Source organism: Lactuca serriola, chromosome 2, assembly GCF_051521515.1.
Source record: "Lactuca serriola cultivar US96UC23 chromosome 2, Lser_US96UC23_V15, whole genome shotgun sequence".
In the NCBI taxonomy this organism is placed as follows: Eukaryota; Viridiplantae; Streptophyta; class Magnoliopsida; order Asterales; family Asteraceae; genus Lactuca; species Lactuca serriola.
Genome location: NC_136409.1, coordinates 230,218,500 through 230,236,059, shown reverse-complemented (window position 1 = coordinate 230,236,059; position 17,560 = coordinate 230,218,500). Strand labels below are relative to the sequence as shown.

Below are 17,560 nucleotides of genomic sequence, written 5' to 3'. Positions count from 1 at the left end.
CTAGACACGTTACAAAAGATCGAACAATTCATGATCCAACCGAGCATCGAAAAAATTGTAACAAGTCGTTATTTTTTCCCTGAAAACTGTCAAAGCGATGATCGAGGTGGTTGTGTGTCTGTTGTGGTCGGAGCTTTAATTTATGGGTGAGAAGCTTTGATTCATTAGTATCTGCTTCAATTTAAAAATTTGTTGGTTAAAAGGTAAAATTACTTGGCCTCTACTCTCAGGTCAACTTCTCGAAAACACGCTTAGCAACTTGATTCACGTCGCCACTCTCAGCCTCCATTGCAACTTCCTCTCCAGTGAACTCCCCACAGACATCTTCTCACTTGTTAACCTTTGTAATCTCTAACTCTAAAAAAAATCTCTTTTCAGGGCTGATTCTGAATTCATGTTACTCTCTTATGAATATCGTTAGGATTAGCTTCTTTGTAAATGCATTGGAAGCTCTAATGGAGACTTGTGGATTTTTTTTTGTAAAACAGATAAGGGTCTGAGAGCTTGTTAGTTCTTCTGATTATCATAAACCAAAGTGCATGTGGGATGATTTGGGTTAGATGACTTTGGAATTGGATATTTTGTTTGATTTAGGTTTTATTCCTAAATTTTCCATTGAAGACTTATGGGGGAATGTTTCGGGGGGGGGGGGGGGGGGGGGGGGGAAGGAGGGAATAGGTGGGATGGTTTGTTGGGTCTATTTGGTTTTGAAGATTATAGCTAATGATATAAGAGAGAGAGAGAGAGAGAGAGAGAGAGAGTGAGAGAGAGAGAGAGAGAAAGAATGACCATCTATGTGCATTAAACAAAGGGTATATTTGTCACTTAACAAAAATTAACAGAATATGTTAACAAAGTTAGTCGTAGGGGCCTTTTGTGTGCAAGGTTTGCTACTTAGGGACTATCTCAGGGAAAAAGGTTTAGTAAGGATTATTTCAGGGAAAAACGGAAAAACTAAAGAACCATTCTTATAATTTACTCATTTATTTTATGTATCAATCATTGGTTGTGACCAAACATATAACAAAATATAACAATAAGGATCTATTTCAAAAAAGATATTTAATTTGAGATCAAACCTAGTTTTTTTTTCTTTTCTTCTCGAATGATAGAACCCTATTAAAACTCTAGCAAGAAACTACAAAAAATTACAAAAATTCAAATTATTGCCATCCTTCCAAGACTTTAAGTTTAAATAATTAATTAAAATTCTAACAAGAAGCTACAAAAAAAATTCCAAAAAATCAAATTACATACAATGTAGCTTTTTTATCTCTCCGAAAGAAAGAAACAAAGACAAGATATCATAAAAAATGGGGTAAATTACATCATTCGTCCCTCGTATACATGTCAGAAAGCGTGTTTAGTCCATATTTTCAAAAATTAACTCGGACCGTCCCTCTGTTTGTTTTTCCTTACACACTTAGTCCCTATTGACATGAAATGATTGTTGTACCCTTAATAATTTATTTTTTCATTTTATTTTGTTTATTTTTCAGTGATTAAAAATAAAATTAAAAAAAACATCCCTACCCATCCATTTTCATTTCCCCATCTCAAGATTTTCCATAAACCACCACGTATAACCGCCAGCACTTCCGACATCACCACCTACCGCTAGCACCTCCGGCACCACCGCTTATTACCGCCATCACCTCCACCCCATCATCTCAATGGGTCCCACCACCTCATATACTCCTTCTTTTCACCCTTTGTTTCCTTCTCTTATTTTGTCACCACCGCCTCTTACCTATTACTGTATACCTATTCCGACAACACCAATCACCTCTAGACCACAATCCAGTAATATCTTACATTTCAAACCTAAAGCTTCGTTCAATATGGTGGTCTGGTAGCTTCACATAAGTTCTAGTCCTAGAGCTCTAGTAAACGCATACATATCAAAATTGGTGCTGAGATCCACACCATAAATTCCGAAATTGAAATCAATAATAGGAGAAAGAAATGGAAAACAACCCCTGCATCTTTATGAGTTTGAAATCTGGGAATTGATAAAACAAACAGAAAAGAAAGAAAGAAACTAGCGTTCAAATTTTATCATATCTGAAAGATCTGCACTTGGTGCCGATTTTAACAAATTTAAAATGGTCTTCAACCCCTCTTCCCTCTGTAACCAGGTTGCCGAAGATACTGGACGCCTCTGCCTCCGATTCGAACAAAGAAGAAAGAAAGAGTCTGACAGTTCTTGATTGAGACCAGAGAAGAAAGAGAGAGCAATTGACGGTTCTTCATTTGGGGTGTCTTGATGCTCGCCGGAAGAGATGAAATCGTTGAGGTAATGTTCCTCAGCAAAAGATAAATCCGATGAAGTGATGGTGGGGTTTAGTAACCCGGAAACGAAGGAGGTAGAAGGAATGTAGAAGGAAAAAGGCTAAAGGGAACGGGGAGGCTAGGTTAGAGTATTTAATTTTTTTTAATATAAAATAATTTATGATTAATGTAATAATAAAATATTAAGGGCAATATAGTTATTTTATAGTTGGAAATGGATACAACGTGCAAATTTAAATTAATGAAGGACGAAGCGTGCAGATTCTAAAATAATAAAGGACGGTCCGAGTTAATTTTTGAAAATAAGGTCTAAACACGCTTTCTGGCATGTACACGAGGGACGAATAGTGTAATTTACCCTAAAAAATGGTTATCCTTCCAAGACTTTATCTCTCCAAAAATTAAACTATTGCCATAGGTCAATATACAAAAAATAGTAATAATCACAATATCAAAGGTCTTGTTAGTGTTAGTAGAAAAAGAACGCGAATCCGCCCACGCAATGAGACTAAAAACAAATGATCTAAGGATTCACAATTTCACATAACCACAAGAATTAGAGGTTATACCTATAAGTTATTTATTAAAAAAAATATATGATAGACCAAAATATGCTGTAGGCCAACCGACCAAATTCATTTTAACCTGACAAAAAATAATTATTTTTAACTTGTTATCCAACTACGTCCAATCCGAGCTCCCGCGTTGTCATCTCTAATACATAGTTTGATTACATAAGTTTATTTATGTGATAAGAAAGAAACAAAGATATATATCCATATATAGAGAGAGATTCATATGATCAAAACCTTGAATAAAAACAAAGAACATATGTAGGATTAATTATATGGTTGCAATTATTTGTGAGTTTGTGGACTCCATAAAAGCACGTTTCCACTAAACATGCTAATATTCACTTAGATTTTTTTCATAGTGAATATGAATATCAACACTCTGAATTTAATTATTATGTTTCTACACTCATATCATATCAGATGATCGATAGATCCAAACCAAAAAAGTTCAACTTTTTTAATTAGTTGGGGAACAATAATCACACATTTGACCTACACGTAACATCCAATAATTATACTTATATTTTGTTATTTGAAAAGGACATGAAAATTATGTGAAAGGACAAATATTTACTCGTATAGTATCAATTCGTTAACATGTTGATAATTGTTGATAATTATATCATTAGGTTGTTATATAACCGAAACTCACGAGGTTATATTGGTTACAAGAAATTAAGACACAAAGAAATTATAATTAATTAAGAGAAATTAAATATCCACCTACTTTTTGATCCTACCCATTTAAATGATGACATGTGTCATATTAGTATCCTAAAATATAATTAAATTTCATTAAATGAGCATTAAATGTTACATATATCATCATTTCATTTGGTAGAAGAATATGTAGGAATAAAAAGTCACCATTTCATTGGGTAGGAGGATATATAGGAACAAAAAGTAGAAGAATATTTAATTTCTCATTAATTAAATAGCAAATTGTATAAAAGACATTATGTTTAAATAAATTTTTTATAGAGAAAATTCGTCAAATAACCAAAGGGAATGGAGGGTTTGAAGATTTTGACCATAAAAAAATCGATTTTGGTAAATGACCATCACTTCCGCAGAGGGTGCTTTGCGGAAGGCTTAATCCTTCTAAGGAAAGTGAATTGTTTTGCGGAAATGAGATGGAATGAGTAAAATTGTAAAATCACATCAAAAAAAAGTCGGTTCTCACTTTGTTGGTTGCGGAAGTTACGAATTTTTGGAAGGGGGGTTGGGGCTTTGCTGCGGAACGAAAGGAAGAAGACGAAGAAGAGATGTCGACGAAGCGCAGAAAACGAGGATGGTGAGGCGATCCCGATTTTTGCCATGGTTAGCCGAAGAACAGTTACTCAGTGGTGTGCTGATGAAGAACAAATTCGCAGAGTCTCAACAATCTTTTCGCGGAGCCCCCTCTGCGAAAGTATGCAACAACCCGATTTTTTTTTTGTCATTTTCCTACCACCTCAATTCCTCGTTACTATTCACATTCCTCAGAAGGTAAAAGGCTTCCACAGAGCCCTTCTGCGGATCCCTTGGTCATTCTACAAAACTCAAATATTCATGGTCAAAATGTTCAAACACCCCCTTTCCTTTAGTCATGTGATGAAATTTCTCATTTCAATTTTGACAATTGTGTTTATTTTTATTAATTAGGTCACTTAGTTTACAATTTTGTTGCAAATTTAACCAATCGAACGGTTTGCTTCAAGTGTTTTATGTTTCTCAATTGCTGACTAGACAAAAAAGATGATGTGGCTTCCGATCTCTAGTGACAAACATTTGGGTCAAATTGAATTGTTATGTAGATCTCTACTCACTTCCCCTCATTTCTTCTTTTCTTCTCTCAAAGCATCATGATTTTGTATAATATGACTTTCTAAGGACGCTCAAGTGGTTCATCATCATAAAGTGGTGTGTAAGCAATGCAAAGAAGGTTTCCTTTAGATGTTATTATGGCAACCTTCATTGTCTTGTTTACATCACTTTGGAATGATGAACTATTTGAGCGACACTAGAAAACCATTGTACAAAATTGTGATGCCCTAAATGAAGAAAAGAAGAAGAAATAATGTAAAGTGATTAGTGATCTAAGCAAGAATTCAATTTAATTCAAATGTTTGCCAATTAAGGTTACATATGAAAGCCATATTAACTTTTTGCCTAATTAGCAAATGAGAAACATGAAACACCATAAACACACAAGTCAATTAGTTAAATTTGTAACAAAACAATAAACTTAATGACTTAATTGCGAAAATACAAAACACAATGTCAAAATGAAAATTTTATGTAAACTTAATACTATTTTATTATGCAATTTGTCATTAATTAAATCATTAAACTTATAAAAGTTTATATAAATTTGAAATAAAAATTTAAATCCAAATGTATTAGTTTATCTTTCAATGTCTAGCCCCAAAGATTTTTTTAAGATTATTCAGCCATATAAACATATGATCAAATTAGATTTTCTTATATCGTAACAGATATACATGTTAATATAATATGAATGCGTGATCCACATTGGCCAACAATGTCTATGGTCACACCTATACCCTAATTTAACCTTTCACACACATTTCCATAATTTCTTCTCATAATAAAGTCATAACAAGAAGTAACATTAATCTCCAAAGCAATGGGGTCTGGTTTTTCCACCGCCGACGAGGACGGATCTGATCCGGCGAAGAATAGTAGAAAACGATCGCCGGGTCTTGGAGAGTTACCGGAGAACTGTTTGGCTATGGTTCTGTCATACTTAGACCCACCTGATATCTGTAACCTGGCCAGAACCAATCGGGCTTTTTATCATGCATCGTCTGCTGATTTTATATGGGAATCCAAGTTGCCTGAAAACTACCGGATTCTCGCCAGGAAACTGGTGTTGTACGATGGGAGTCTTGCATGTTTTGGGAAGAAAGACATTTATGCGGGTTTGTGTTCTCCCGTTCGCTTCTCCAGTGGTACAAAGGTAGGAACTCTCTCTCTCTCTCTCTCTCTCTCTCTCTCTCTCTCTCTCTCTCTCTCTCTCTCTCATACACACGAAACGCCATTAATGGAGGTAGGGTGATGCAGGAAGTGTGGATAGAGAAAAAAAGCGGAGGAATGTGCATGTTGGTTTCCTGGAAGGGGATGAAGATAACAGGCATCGATGATCGCAGATACTGGAGCCACATTCCCACGCTCCAATCAAGGTTTCATTTAATTTTCTCGTTTAGTTTCATTTTTTTCTTTTTTAAGGAGAATAACCATTGAAACCCCGAGACAAAAGTATATAATTTGAAAAATTAAGTGTTTGTTATTTAACAATCCACGTATCAGTCATAAGTATGTGAAATGTAAGAGCTAAAATTAATAGTGATTCAAATTGTGATATCAATATCTGACAGCTACTTCCGAGTGTATCAATCTCGAAATTAATCTTCGTAACATCCACAATGAATATATTATTAAATTACTTAAATAAAATAAATACTCCTGGTAGAAATAGAATACATAATCAAACTGCAACTGGTGTATTTCATAATATCACATTAATTGCTTCAATGACAGTGATATGGATTTTCTTAGTTTTATTTAATATGGCTTGGTTGTCCTTGTCCATATATATATATATATATATATATATATATATATATATATATATATATATATATATATATATGGTTAGGTTATTATATTTTTGATAAGTATTGTGTGCATTTATGGTTGATTGTGGATCGATCATTTTAGTTATTTTAAGTAATAATTAATGAATATTATTAAATTAAGGATAACACAAAAATTTTATCTAAATTCATTATAATGGTATTTTAGTCGTCTGAGACAAATTTAAAAAATGAAAATTCAAGATTTGGGGGATAATTAGAGGTGGCAATCGTGTCGGGTCGTGTCGGGTTCGTGTCGTGTTGAAACACTAAACGGGTTGAAAGTGCATGACCTTAACCCGACCCATTTAATTAGCGTGTCGTGTCGTGTCAACCCGTTTATTTTTGTGTCGAGTTCGTGTCGGGTTTCGGGTTAGGGCTATATATTGAAATATGTCGTGTCATGTGAGGTTAAAAGATTGAACATATTGAAAGAGTAGGAGTTGAGTAGGCGGAAAGGAAAAAATAATAATTTCGAGGCAGAATAGATGAAGTCATAGCAAGTTCAGATGACAAAATTAAAAAAGTGGGAGTTAGGGAGGCGGATAACAAGGTCATGAGGATGTGAGAGTGGTGAAAGAGACTGGGTAGTTTGAGAGAGAATGGAAAAACTGAAATGAAGCCTTGATCTAGACGGTTAAGTCATTTCAACATTACAAAACAATTCAATTCGAAGGTTTTATTTTGCTTATGGTTTTGATTTTGGATCTTTCTGGATTATTTAAATAATTCAAAAAACATGCATATAAATAAACGTGTCATTTTCGAGTCATATTCGAGTTGAAATTCTCAACCCTAACCTTACCCATTTAATTTTCGTGTCATGTCGTGTCAACCCTTTTATTTAAACGGGTTGAAAAATCTTATCCAAACCCGTTTATTTCGTGTCGGGTTTCGTGTCGTGTCACTTTTTGCCACCTCTAGGGATAATTAATGTTCTTTATTTAAAAAAATATGATTTTTTTTAAATTAATTCAATTTCAAATGTAATTTGTTAGCATAAACCGATTTTATTCTATCAGAATATTATTTTGTTAGAATGATATTATGTGATTATGTAAGAATAGTATTCTATTAGAATATTATTAAAGAATCATTTTTTGGAACCCTAATTAAATAATAACAAAATTCTTATATTTATTCATATACATCTGAACTTAAACACAAATTAATAAATATTCTTATAGAATAAAAGCCTAATATATTTTAATATAATTACACATATTTTAACAGAATGTCATAAAAAATTAATAAAATTCTTACAAAATTGCTTTCTTAAATATACAATTATTGAACAAATACATTTGATCTTCTTCAAATTTTCAAATAATTGATTTGATTGTAATTATTCTTACGAACATGTGATGTATTATCGTAATAATGTAATTCTTCAACCCATTCTTCCAGTCATTCCTATCACAAATAAAACAAAAACTAAAAATGGTTAAAAACATGTTACTTGCAATTCCTAGCGCCTTATATATTCTGGAAGAATACGTAGAATATGATAGAATACATTCTAACAGAATCCATTGCATACCACTATTTTCTTATTCCAATAAAATAATAAACAACACACATATGCAAAATTCGTTGCAATTTGCAAGCAAAAACATTTTTTCCAAAACTCAATCAAACAATATCGAATCATGTAGGAACAAGAAATGAAAAATCTATCTAATCTAATTTCATACCAACAATAAAAGAGCGTGAAATGGGATTGAAGAAACCGAATGCAATTTCAAACTTAATCCAAATCAACTAGCATCAACCACTTGTTATGAAAAGGGCATCCAACTCAATCTGAATTAAGTTATATAGTTATGAAAAGAATAAGGAACAAAGCGAAGTAAAAAAAATTAAAGATTATTAAATATTTTTTCATTGAGGCATTTCATCGAACACATGGAGGCCACGACAGAATGTTATTATTTGTAAACGAAAATTCCAAACCAATAACGATTTTGGAAAGCTTCGATGTCTAAATTAATGTAAAATATGATAGAATTGAGTTTATAACAATATCATCTAGGTAAAGAAAAAAACAGATGTTAGTTTGTTACCCCAAATTAAGAATAAGATTCATGATTCCATTGGTTGCTGACAAAATTTCAATAGCCCATTACAAATATTCACCATTAAACTCTAGCTTGAGATTCGTTGAATGAACATGGGAGTGATTTTTGCGGTAGTAGGCATCTTGTGTATTACCAATTAACTCATCAAGACCAAACTTCAATCTATAGATCCCCCAAATCACTTTTGAACTGATCTGAGAAAGGGGTAGGTTCGATAGATGCAGAGACTTGCGTCGATAGTGATGATATCAACGAAGAGGAGACAATGGAAAACGGTGTCAACGATGGTTGTTGTTGGCGATGATGGAAGTATGGAACGAAGGTTTTAAAAACCTGACTGTGGTCGGCGATTTCAAGACCTTTTGTGGTGATGGTGATGAAAACGATGGTTTTGTAGAGTTTAACTGATATCTTTATTTTAGGGGATATTACTTGAATTATTTCTTTTACCATAATTAGATGTGTTAAGATTACCAAAATATCTTTTTTATATTTATTTATTATTTAATTTTTGTTAATTCCTGATTGGTACGTTCAGGAACACAGTAATTGTTAGAAACATAAAATATATATATATATATATATATATATATATATATATATATATATATGTATATATATATATTATGCATGAAAAGTTAGGTGGCATTGCCATATAAAGGTCTCATCAATACATCTTACTAATTAACTAGTTATTTTATGACCTAACTAGCTCGTCAACCTTTTTGTAAGGACAGGACGATGTAAAAATAATACTAATAAATTGTTTTATTTGAACGTTGTATATCAATCTGTTTACTAATAATATCGTGGATGTGATAGAATTTAAATATTAAACCTTTTATGTGGAATTTCACACATACACCATTCAGCTCTCGTTACGGAGATATTTGTAAGACGATGTATAAATTGTTAGTATAATAAATGATTTGAATCTATAAGATTAATGCTAAAACATTTAAATGTTTACAAAATTCTAACCATTTTACGTTTAATCTGACGTTTTATAAAAGCCTTTGTCCCAAATTGTTTCCCATTCATCATAACATATTTAGAATATTTATATGTGACATTGTTACATATATTAAAACAAAAGTCCTTAATAGTAAAGTTTTAGGTTTTTAAACTTTTGCCACTAAAGTTCTTAACTTCTTATTTTAAATTGTGGCCACAATGTATAATTCTAGAGTAATACATTTTAGCCATAAAATTTTGTTTTAATTAAACTTTAGCCATAAAATTTCTTTAGACTTTAATCACAATTTTTTTTGGTATATTTGATCCCTAAACTTCTATGTGTCTGCACTTTTTACACTTTACTTTTTCAAATGCCACTTTCCACCATCTAGTTTGTAAAATATCACTTTTACCCCTTTAAATTTGAACACAAACATTTTTCATCTCTTTACATTTTGTATCTTGGCATGTTTGCAGGTTTCATATGTTTGGTCCCTACGTAGAAAATAAATTACAAGAACGGTCCTCGTAATTTACATAATAGATCCTTGTGCATAATTATATGTACATGATGATATATATATTTAAAAAACTACATAATGCCCCTTCATAATAAAAAGTTTACAAAAGTGAGCTTTGCTCCATACATAGAAAATGAATTACGAAAATGATATGTGTGAGGTTTTTTTTTTCAAAAGCGGTCCCTGTAATTTTTTAAGAAAATTTTTGTTTGCGTCCCCTGTGAAGCGGGGTGGGGGAGTTTTATAGTTCTCATTAATCTCAAAGGTATTTATAGAATACAGTGTATACTCTTTTCCTAATTTTATTACTAAAATATGAAAACTATATCAAACATAAATACAAAACTATGATAATATTGAATACTAATATAACACTATCTAATACACCCCTTAGTTAGAGTTGGAGCAGAAAGAATGCCCATAAGTAAAATAGAATTTTTTATTTTATTTTTAAGATTGCAGTGGCTTAAAATCTTTACCCTTGAAGTTGTACTTACTTCATACGTAGAAAAAAGACTTGGAAAAAACAATGTTCTGAAGATAGCCACTTTGGTCTTTTGATGTGTAGTGATATTGAATTTAGCATGAACATAACCTAAAGACATGGAGATAGAGAGAGAGAGATAAAGAGAGAGAGAGAGAGAGAGAGAGAGAGAGAGAGAGAGAAAGAGAGAAAGGGAGGGTGAATGAGGGAGTGAGAGTGAGCGAGAAAGAGAAAGAGAAAGATGTTGTGTACGGGGGAAACCATTTAGGAAGTAGTTGTTGGAGAAGCTAAAAAATCACACGAGGGATTAGAAGCAATTCTTCAACTTTAAGAATTGGTAGGGTGTAAGAGAGAAAGTAAGGAAGAGTTGTAATCGACAAACGATAGTGATAAAATGTGACAGATGAGCATTGTTGAATGTAAATTAGAGAGAAAATGATTAGAGAGATGTAATTTTCTGGATGGAAGAGATATTATGAGAGAGTTAGATGGAATGTGTAAAAAATTGGGGTGTTCAAAACCGAATATCTGAAATTTTGGATATATGAAAGTTACGGATATTGGATATGGAATCAGATATCTGTAAATATTAAAGTTTAAAAAAATATTTTTATTTTCTCTTTATTTAGACATTATACACCATAAATCAAGATTGTTTATCAATTTTATTTGACTAGTTAACCTATTAGGTGAAAAATACTAAGTAACCCTAAAAAAATGTTTTGAAATAATAATTATTTAAAATATAAAAATCAAAAGCAAAATGAAAATATATAAATAAAGTCACTAAACTACATCCAAGCCCCCTAACTTTCCTGAAAATTTAGAAAATGATTATCTATATCTTAACCCAAAGAGAGCGGAATAGTAGATCTGTAAATGTGTGCAAAAATTTTCTCCGGTCTGAGGTGGCGACGTAGATTTGAGAAAGGGGGCGACTGTCTAAAACCACTGCCCGTCGTCTACTAGAAACGAGCCGGGAGGATGAAAGTTTTCAGATATGGAAAATTAAATTTTTAGAGTTTTTGTTTGAAGATCGGGTAATTTTGTTCATGATGGCGGAGGTGGTGTCCGACGACGGTGTTTCCATATTTGATTAAGTGGAAAAGGGTATAAGGTGTTAGATAAGGAGTGAGTAGGTAGGTAGGGGTGGGTTGTTTCTTTTTGTCTTTTTTTTTTTAATTAGAAAAATGATAAAATAATTTTAAAAAATGGAAAAAGAGAAATACCAAAGACAAATCCTGTCATTATAAAAAGTTTAAAAATTTTTGGACCAAACTTGCAATAAAATTATCATCTTAGACCACTAATGCAACTTCAAAACATTTTAGAACAAAGTCTCAATTTTTGACATACGAACCAAATTTACAATTTTGTCTTTTTTGAAATATAAATTATAAAATATATTTTTTAATGAAATAAGAAATTTTCCTTCGAAATATGTAAGATATTTAAAATATTTTTGTGTCACTCGTAAATGATTCAAACGTATTAGATTAGAATAATGACTATTATGTTGATACCACTAAAAAATATGAAAATTATATCAAACATAAATACAAAAATTAAGATAATATAAAATACTAATATAATATTATTTAATAATTCCAAAGTCATACCCACACTCAACACCTTACATTTCGTCCAAGATATATGAAACTACCTTAATATAAAATATATTTTACTGATTAAAATTATTGTTCATCTTTCTTTATCAATTTTCTGTTGCTTCATACAATACATGTATTCATAAATCCAAAAACAAAATGTAAACTCTTTTACAAATTATTAACAATGTTTTATAATGAAAGTGTAGATTCTACAGCATTGCATATCTCAAACAAATGTGGTGGCTAGAAGTAGAAGGAGACGTGGAGTTTGAGTTTCCACCAGGGAGTTATAGCCTTTTCTTCAGTCTCCAACTCGGAAAACCATGCAAAGGGAAAAACCGACAATGCTCATCAATCACTCCGCAAGTCTATGGTTGGAACATCAAGCGTGTTAGGTTCCAATTTTCAGTATCCAATGGTCAGCATGTAACATCAGAACAATTTCTAAATGAGCAAGGAAAATGGTTACGTTATCATGTTGGGGATTTTGTGATTGAGGACTTGTGTAACCCCACAAAAATTAAGTTTTCAATGACACAAATTGATTGTACTCATCAGAAAGGTGGTTTAGCGTTAGACTCATTATTCATTTGTCGTAATCAGCTTGCAAGTGGACGATGACAAGTTGGATGTGTAACAACATTGTTTCATAAATTTAGGATGAAAAGGTTGTGTTTTTTTTTTGTAATAGCATCAATATATCAAAAAAATAAAGGAGTTCTCAAATCATATATGACTTTTACTTATGTTATAACTTAAAAATCTCCAATGGAACCTTTTTTTAGTGTAATTGCCATGAAACTCATGTATTAAATGAGTTATTTAAAAAAAGTTAAATATAAATGTTAAAATATTTAAAAACTTTGAATTTATAAGAAAATAAGAAAAATAATGAAAATGTTTTTTATCTTTTAAATTTAAATAAATAATTTTAATAATGAACAGAAGCTAATGAGCTTTAATCTTAATAATTTTGAAATTAAAAACTAGTTTATTAATAAAATTAATATTTATTTATTACTACATTTATTGCAATTATTACATTAAAATATTATATGAAATTTAATAAAATAGACATGGCAAATTGAATGAGAGTATGACAAGTAGCAAAAAAAAAATCATTTATTTATTAGAATGGATTACTATTTATTTGTTTTTTTAAATGATCACTTAAAACCATTGGAACACACTAACTTTTTTGCTTTTTTATTTTTACCACTCAATATATATTGAGTTGTCAATATAGTATCATAACTTATACATTTAACCCCTTCCATTTTAAACATATTTCATTTTATAACTAATTTATAATATTTTCAATGTTTTTATTGTGTTTTTATAACTAAAACATAATAATTTTTCATATTTTAGATATATAAATAAAGAATTAATATACTTGTATTATATATTTTCATATTAACATATGATTTTTGTTTAAAAATTGATTAATTAAATTAGATGTTCTATAAGACAATTTAGGTAGATGAGAGTAAATTAGTTAAGTTTATATAAATAAAAAAAACTATTAAAATAAGTTTAATCATTAGAGAAATCATTTATTTACAGATCAAAATTAATAGATAATAAGGTGACAATAACTTTAAATTATAACATGGGTTAATCATTAGAGATGTTCTAATAACTGTTGTAATATTTATGAGGGTAAAAAGATTAATTTATACGTAGACCGCATTTTATGGGTTCTAACAATTATTTTGCTACACATGTTATTTGTACGATGATTGAAATATTTAGATTTATTTATTTATTTATTTTTTTGTATTATCACAAAGACAATGACCAGTTTATAATAAAACTCTAATTAAGAATGTACTAATTCATTATTTTATAAAAGAATTATGTTGTTCACATTAACGTAATTGCCAAAGTCATGATTTTTATACATAAACTCAAATTATCTTTTATCACAATTATGTTAAATCTCATAATAAAATATCACTACAATATCATTCACATACGGCAGACTTTGTTAATACTCTGTGTAACATCCATAAAATTCAATTCAGTTTAAAACTTTTTCAAGCATTCAAAAACCTTTAATTATTACAAAATGTTTTTAAAATAGTTTCATATCAGAGTATCCCAGAAATCAAGATCAAAAAAAATGTGAGGAGGTGCACGATCATGCATTCACCTTCCCGCGATAATCTGAATTACCTAAAACAAAATCCAAAACTGTAAGCCTGAAGCTTAGTGAGTTCCCCGAAAATACCCGCACAACAAATAATGCACATATAATAACAACATATTATGGGCCCAATTAACCATCGGGTTGGAATGCCCCATGCCCTCAACCATCGGGTTGGAATGCCAACATACTATGGGTCCAATCATCCTCGGGATGGTATACCATCGGCCCACAACCATCGGTTTGGAATGCCTACATACTATGAGTCTAATCATCCTCGAGATAGAATACTCTTGGCCCACAACCATCGGGTTGGAATGCCCTGGTCTATTGGCTCTCGCACAAAGCAGATAAGCCTCAACCATCAATCAATCATGTGCACATACATCAGATAATCACATAACACTCTGCAGACAGACAAACCGATCTACATATCACCAAGCATAGTAACATCCTATCTACCAGGATACCGATCTAACTAATCATAACCACATAGAACATCCTATCTACCAGGATACCGATCTAATAGATCACACTAACAAGAAAGCAGGATAACAATCCAAAAGGGTCGGCTTTAGTGCCTTCGACCCTTAAGTATAGTGATGAAAACCCACCTCACAATGTCGATCGAAACTGAAATATCAAACTCTCGAAACACGGCTCCAAACATCAACACCTACAACCACCATTGTTCCAATTTCACAAATTCCCAAATTACCAAAATGTCCTCTGAAGTCAACCTGGTCTACCCTTGGTCAAAGTCAAAGTCAACGGTCAATAGTCCATGTTAACCCAACTCGTCGAGTACAGCCATTAACTCATCGAGTTCCTTCCAAATTCAGAAATACCTGTTAAAACCTGATTCAACTCGTCGATTCCATGCAACGTCTAGAAGATCGGAAAAACCCTAACCAACTCGTCGAATCACCTCATAACTCGTCGAGTTCATGCAGAATCCTGAAATCAGGAAAACCCTTTTTAACTCGTCGATTTGGCTATCCAACTCGTCGAGTTCCTTCATCCATTTCTCATTCAGATGTTTTTAAGCTACCCCAAAGCTCCAAATTGTAGATCTAGCCTCCTTGGGCATAGTTACCACGTAAAGTTGCAAACTTTACGTGCATGCAAGGCCTTAAATGTCAAAACCAAGCTAAGGAAGTGGTTTAAGTCAAAGAGAAGGGCCAAAGCTTGATAAATTCGATAACTGTATGACTATGAGGGCTTAAAGAAGTCCAGATCTGAAGTTACAACTTTAGATCATGCTCAATACCAGAAATGACCACAAATATGCTAGAAATGGCCTTAAACCCTTGAATGAGGAGATCTAACACTAGAATGACCAAGGTAACAACTTGTTACCTTCAAATGGAAGCCAAGACGAAGTAGGCACTGGATCTACAAGCTTCTCCTTGATACAAGCTCTTGAGTCTTCAAGTTTCTTTCACTAAAACCACCTTCTAAGCTTTTACACACACAAAATGAGGAGTAATACACGATTAGGGTTTTCTGGGGTTAAGGGGGGCGATAAAAGAGGCAGAGGGTGGCTAATGAGCCTTTAAATAGGGTGCAAAACCCTGGAAATTAAGGTTTCATATTCCAACTCTAACTCGTCGAGTTGGGTCCTCCAACTCGTCGAGTAGGTCCCAAAGTTCACGCGGTCGGATCCTTTTCTACACGACGAGTTGGGGAAGCTAACTCGTCGAGTAGGTCTAAAAAGTTGAACATAAAGCTTTAAAATTTATACCTAGGAATCGGAATGTTACACTTTGCTAATCCATATGTGATTCACAATAGGGACAGAAGTATCTATTTCTAATCTAATCAGATAAATTTTAATTTCCACAAACTATTAAACCAAATTTTAAGCATCCAAAATGCGACATATGTGTCACAGATTGAGAATAAAAAGTGATGAATGCTTTAGCAACGTACAATATAGTGGCGGATTAACGATGAACATGATTGTTGTGACGGTTTAGCTACGGATGTATAGTAGGTATAAAGATCTACCGACAAATTTGCCACTGATGAACAAATTGTAGAATTACATAAAATCCTAATTTTTTTTGTCAAAATAAAAATCTAATTATAGAAAACAAAACAAACTCAGTTTTGGTATCTACACAATAATAAACATAAATATAAAATTAAAATTATATATATATATATATATATATATATATATATATATATATATATATATATATATATATATATATATATATATATATAAACACAAAACTACTACCATGAGTCGGATGTGATCAATTTTCCGTAGAGATATTAAATAGTTACATGTAAACAATTCGCGTCCGATAAAATAATCATGAAACCTTGACCAATATACTTTGCGATTCATACCTCATACCGTTTGTTGACCACATTTCATGAACTCGGTTAAGGCCAAATGTGTTGGTTTCCGCAGTGCCTTGCAATGATTTTATAGAATAGCACTCGTATTTTCTTGGGGATGGGCCTCATGCTATTCACATTCTCTTCAAGGTATATGTTCAAACTCTTATGTTCTATTCCACAGATTTCTTAGTATTTTTTATGTTTTCTCCGAAGACGCTCTTCCATTTCTTTTAGATAGTGAACAACCGATAAAACAAAACAACCAGCAAAATACTAACAAATATATCAAAGTAGATGAGACATCGTCATTTTGTAACAGAGTTCCTTTTTCTGACACTTTTGTTAATCTTTAATAGAATTTCACCTTTCCAAAATTAAAGAAATGGTTATGCTATCTGATTGTGTTTAGTATTCACACTAAAAGTCAAGAGAACTACACAACATTTAGAGACGAAACATAAACTAAAAGTTGTATTGTAACTTACAAGAGACGGTTCATAATCATGATTTAGATTTAGATTGTTTGTATTCACACTAAAAGTCAGATAAGATTCTCTTAACATAATGAAAATGCAACATTTGACTTTATACAAAATTTGGTTATTCTTCTTATACGTAACTACTATTTAACTAATAAATTTGAAGAAACCATATATATACCATCATATACTAGAACAAGTGTTAATTATAAACAACGGGATAAATATAAAAAGATAACTATTTTCGGAAAAAAGTGAATTGTGATGTGACACATTATTAAATTAACGTTGAACATATTAATTCGACATTTTTATTCACAATATAAAAGAAGAGGATAATTTTTTTTTAAAAAAGGACATGATTGAAGTTAGAATAAAGAGGACAGATGTCTCAAATATTATAGAATCGAAAACGATGGTAA

General features: G+C 31.7%; 1 protein-coding gene across 1 annotated transcript; it reads left to right on the top strand.

Annotated features, from left to right (window-relative positions):
* Positions 1-5,338: 5,338 nt before the first annotated feature.
* On the top strand, positions 5,339-12,917 carry LOC145088820 (F-box protein PP2-A13-like). The gene is made up of 3 exons (XM_079027233.1): positions 5,339-5,829; positions 5,934-6,052; positions 12,362-12,917. The coding sequence occupies exons 1-3, from the start codon at positions 5,497-5,499 to the stop codon at positions 12,774-12,776; spliced, it is 867 nt and encodes a 288-aa protein (XP_078883359.1). The 5' UTR covers positions 5,339-5,496; the 3' UTR covers positions 12,777-12,917.
* The last annotated feature ends 4,643 nt before the right edge of the window (positions 12,918-17,560 follow it).

Bases quoted from the DNA above. Each gene is read 5' to 3' on its own strand.
- LOC145088820 (XM_079027233.1), top strand. From the start codon at position 5,497: ATGGGGTCTGGTTTTTCCACCGCCGACGAGGACGGATCTGATCCGGCG. The intron at 5,830-5,933 runs GTAGGAACTCTC...AGGGTGATGCAG, and splicing joins GCTTCTCCAGTGGTACAAAG to GAAGTGTGGATAGAGAAAAA. The intron at 6,053-12,361 runs GTTTCATTTAAT...ATGAAAGTGTAG, and splicing joins ATTCCCACGCTCCAATCAAG to ATTCTACAGCATTGCATATC.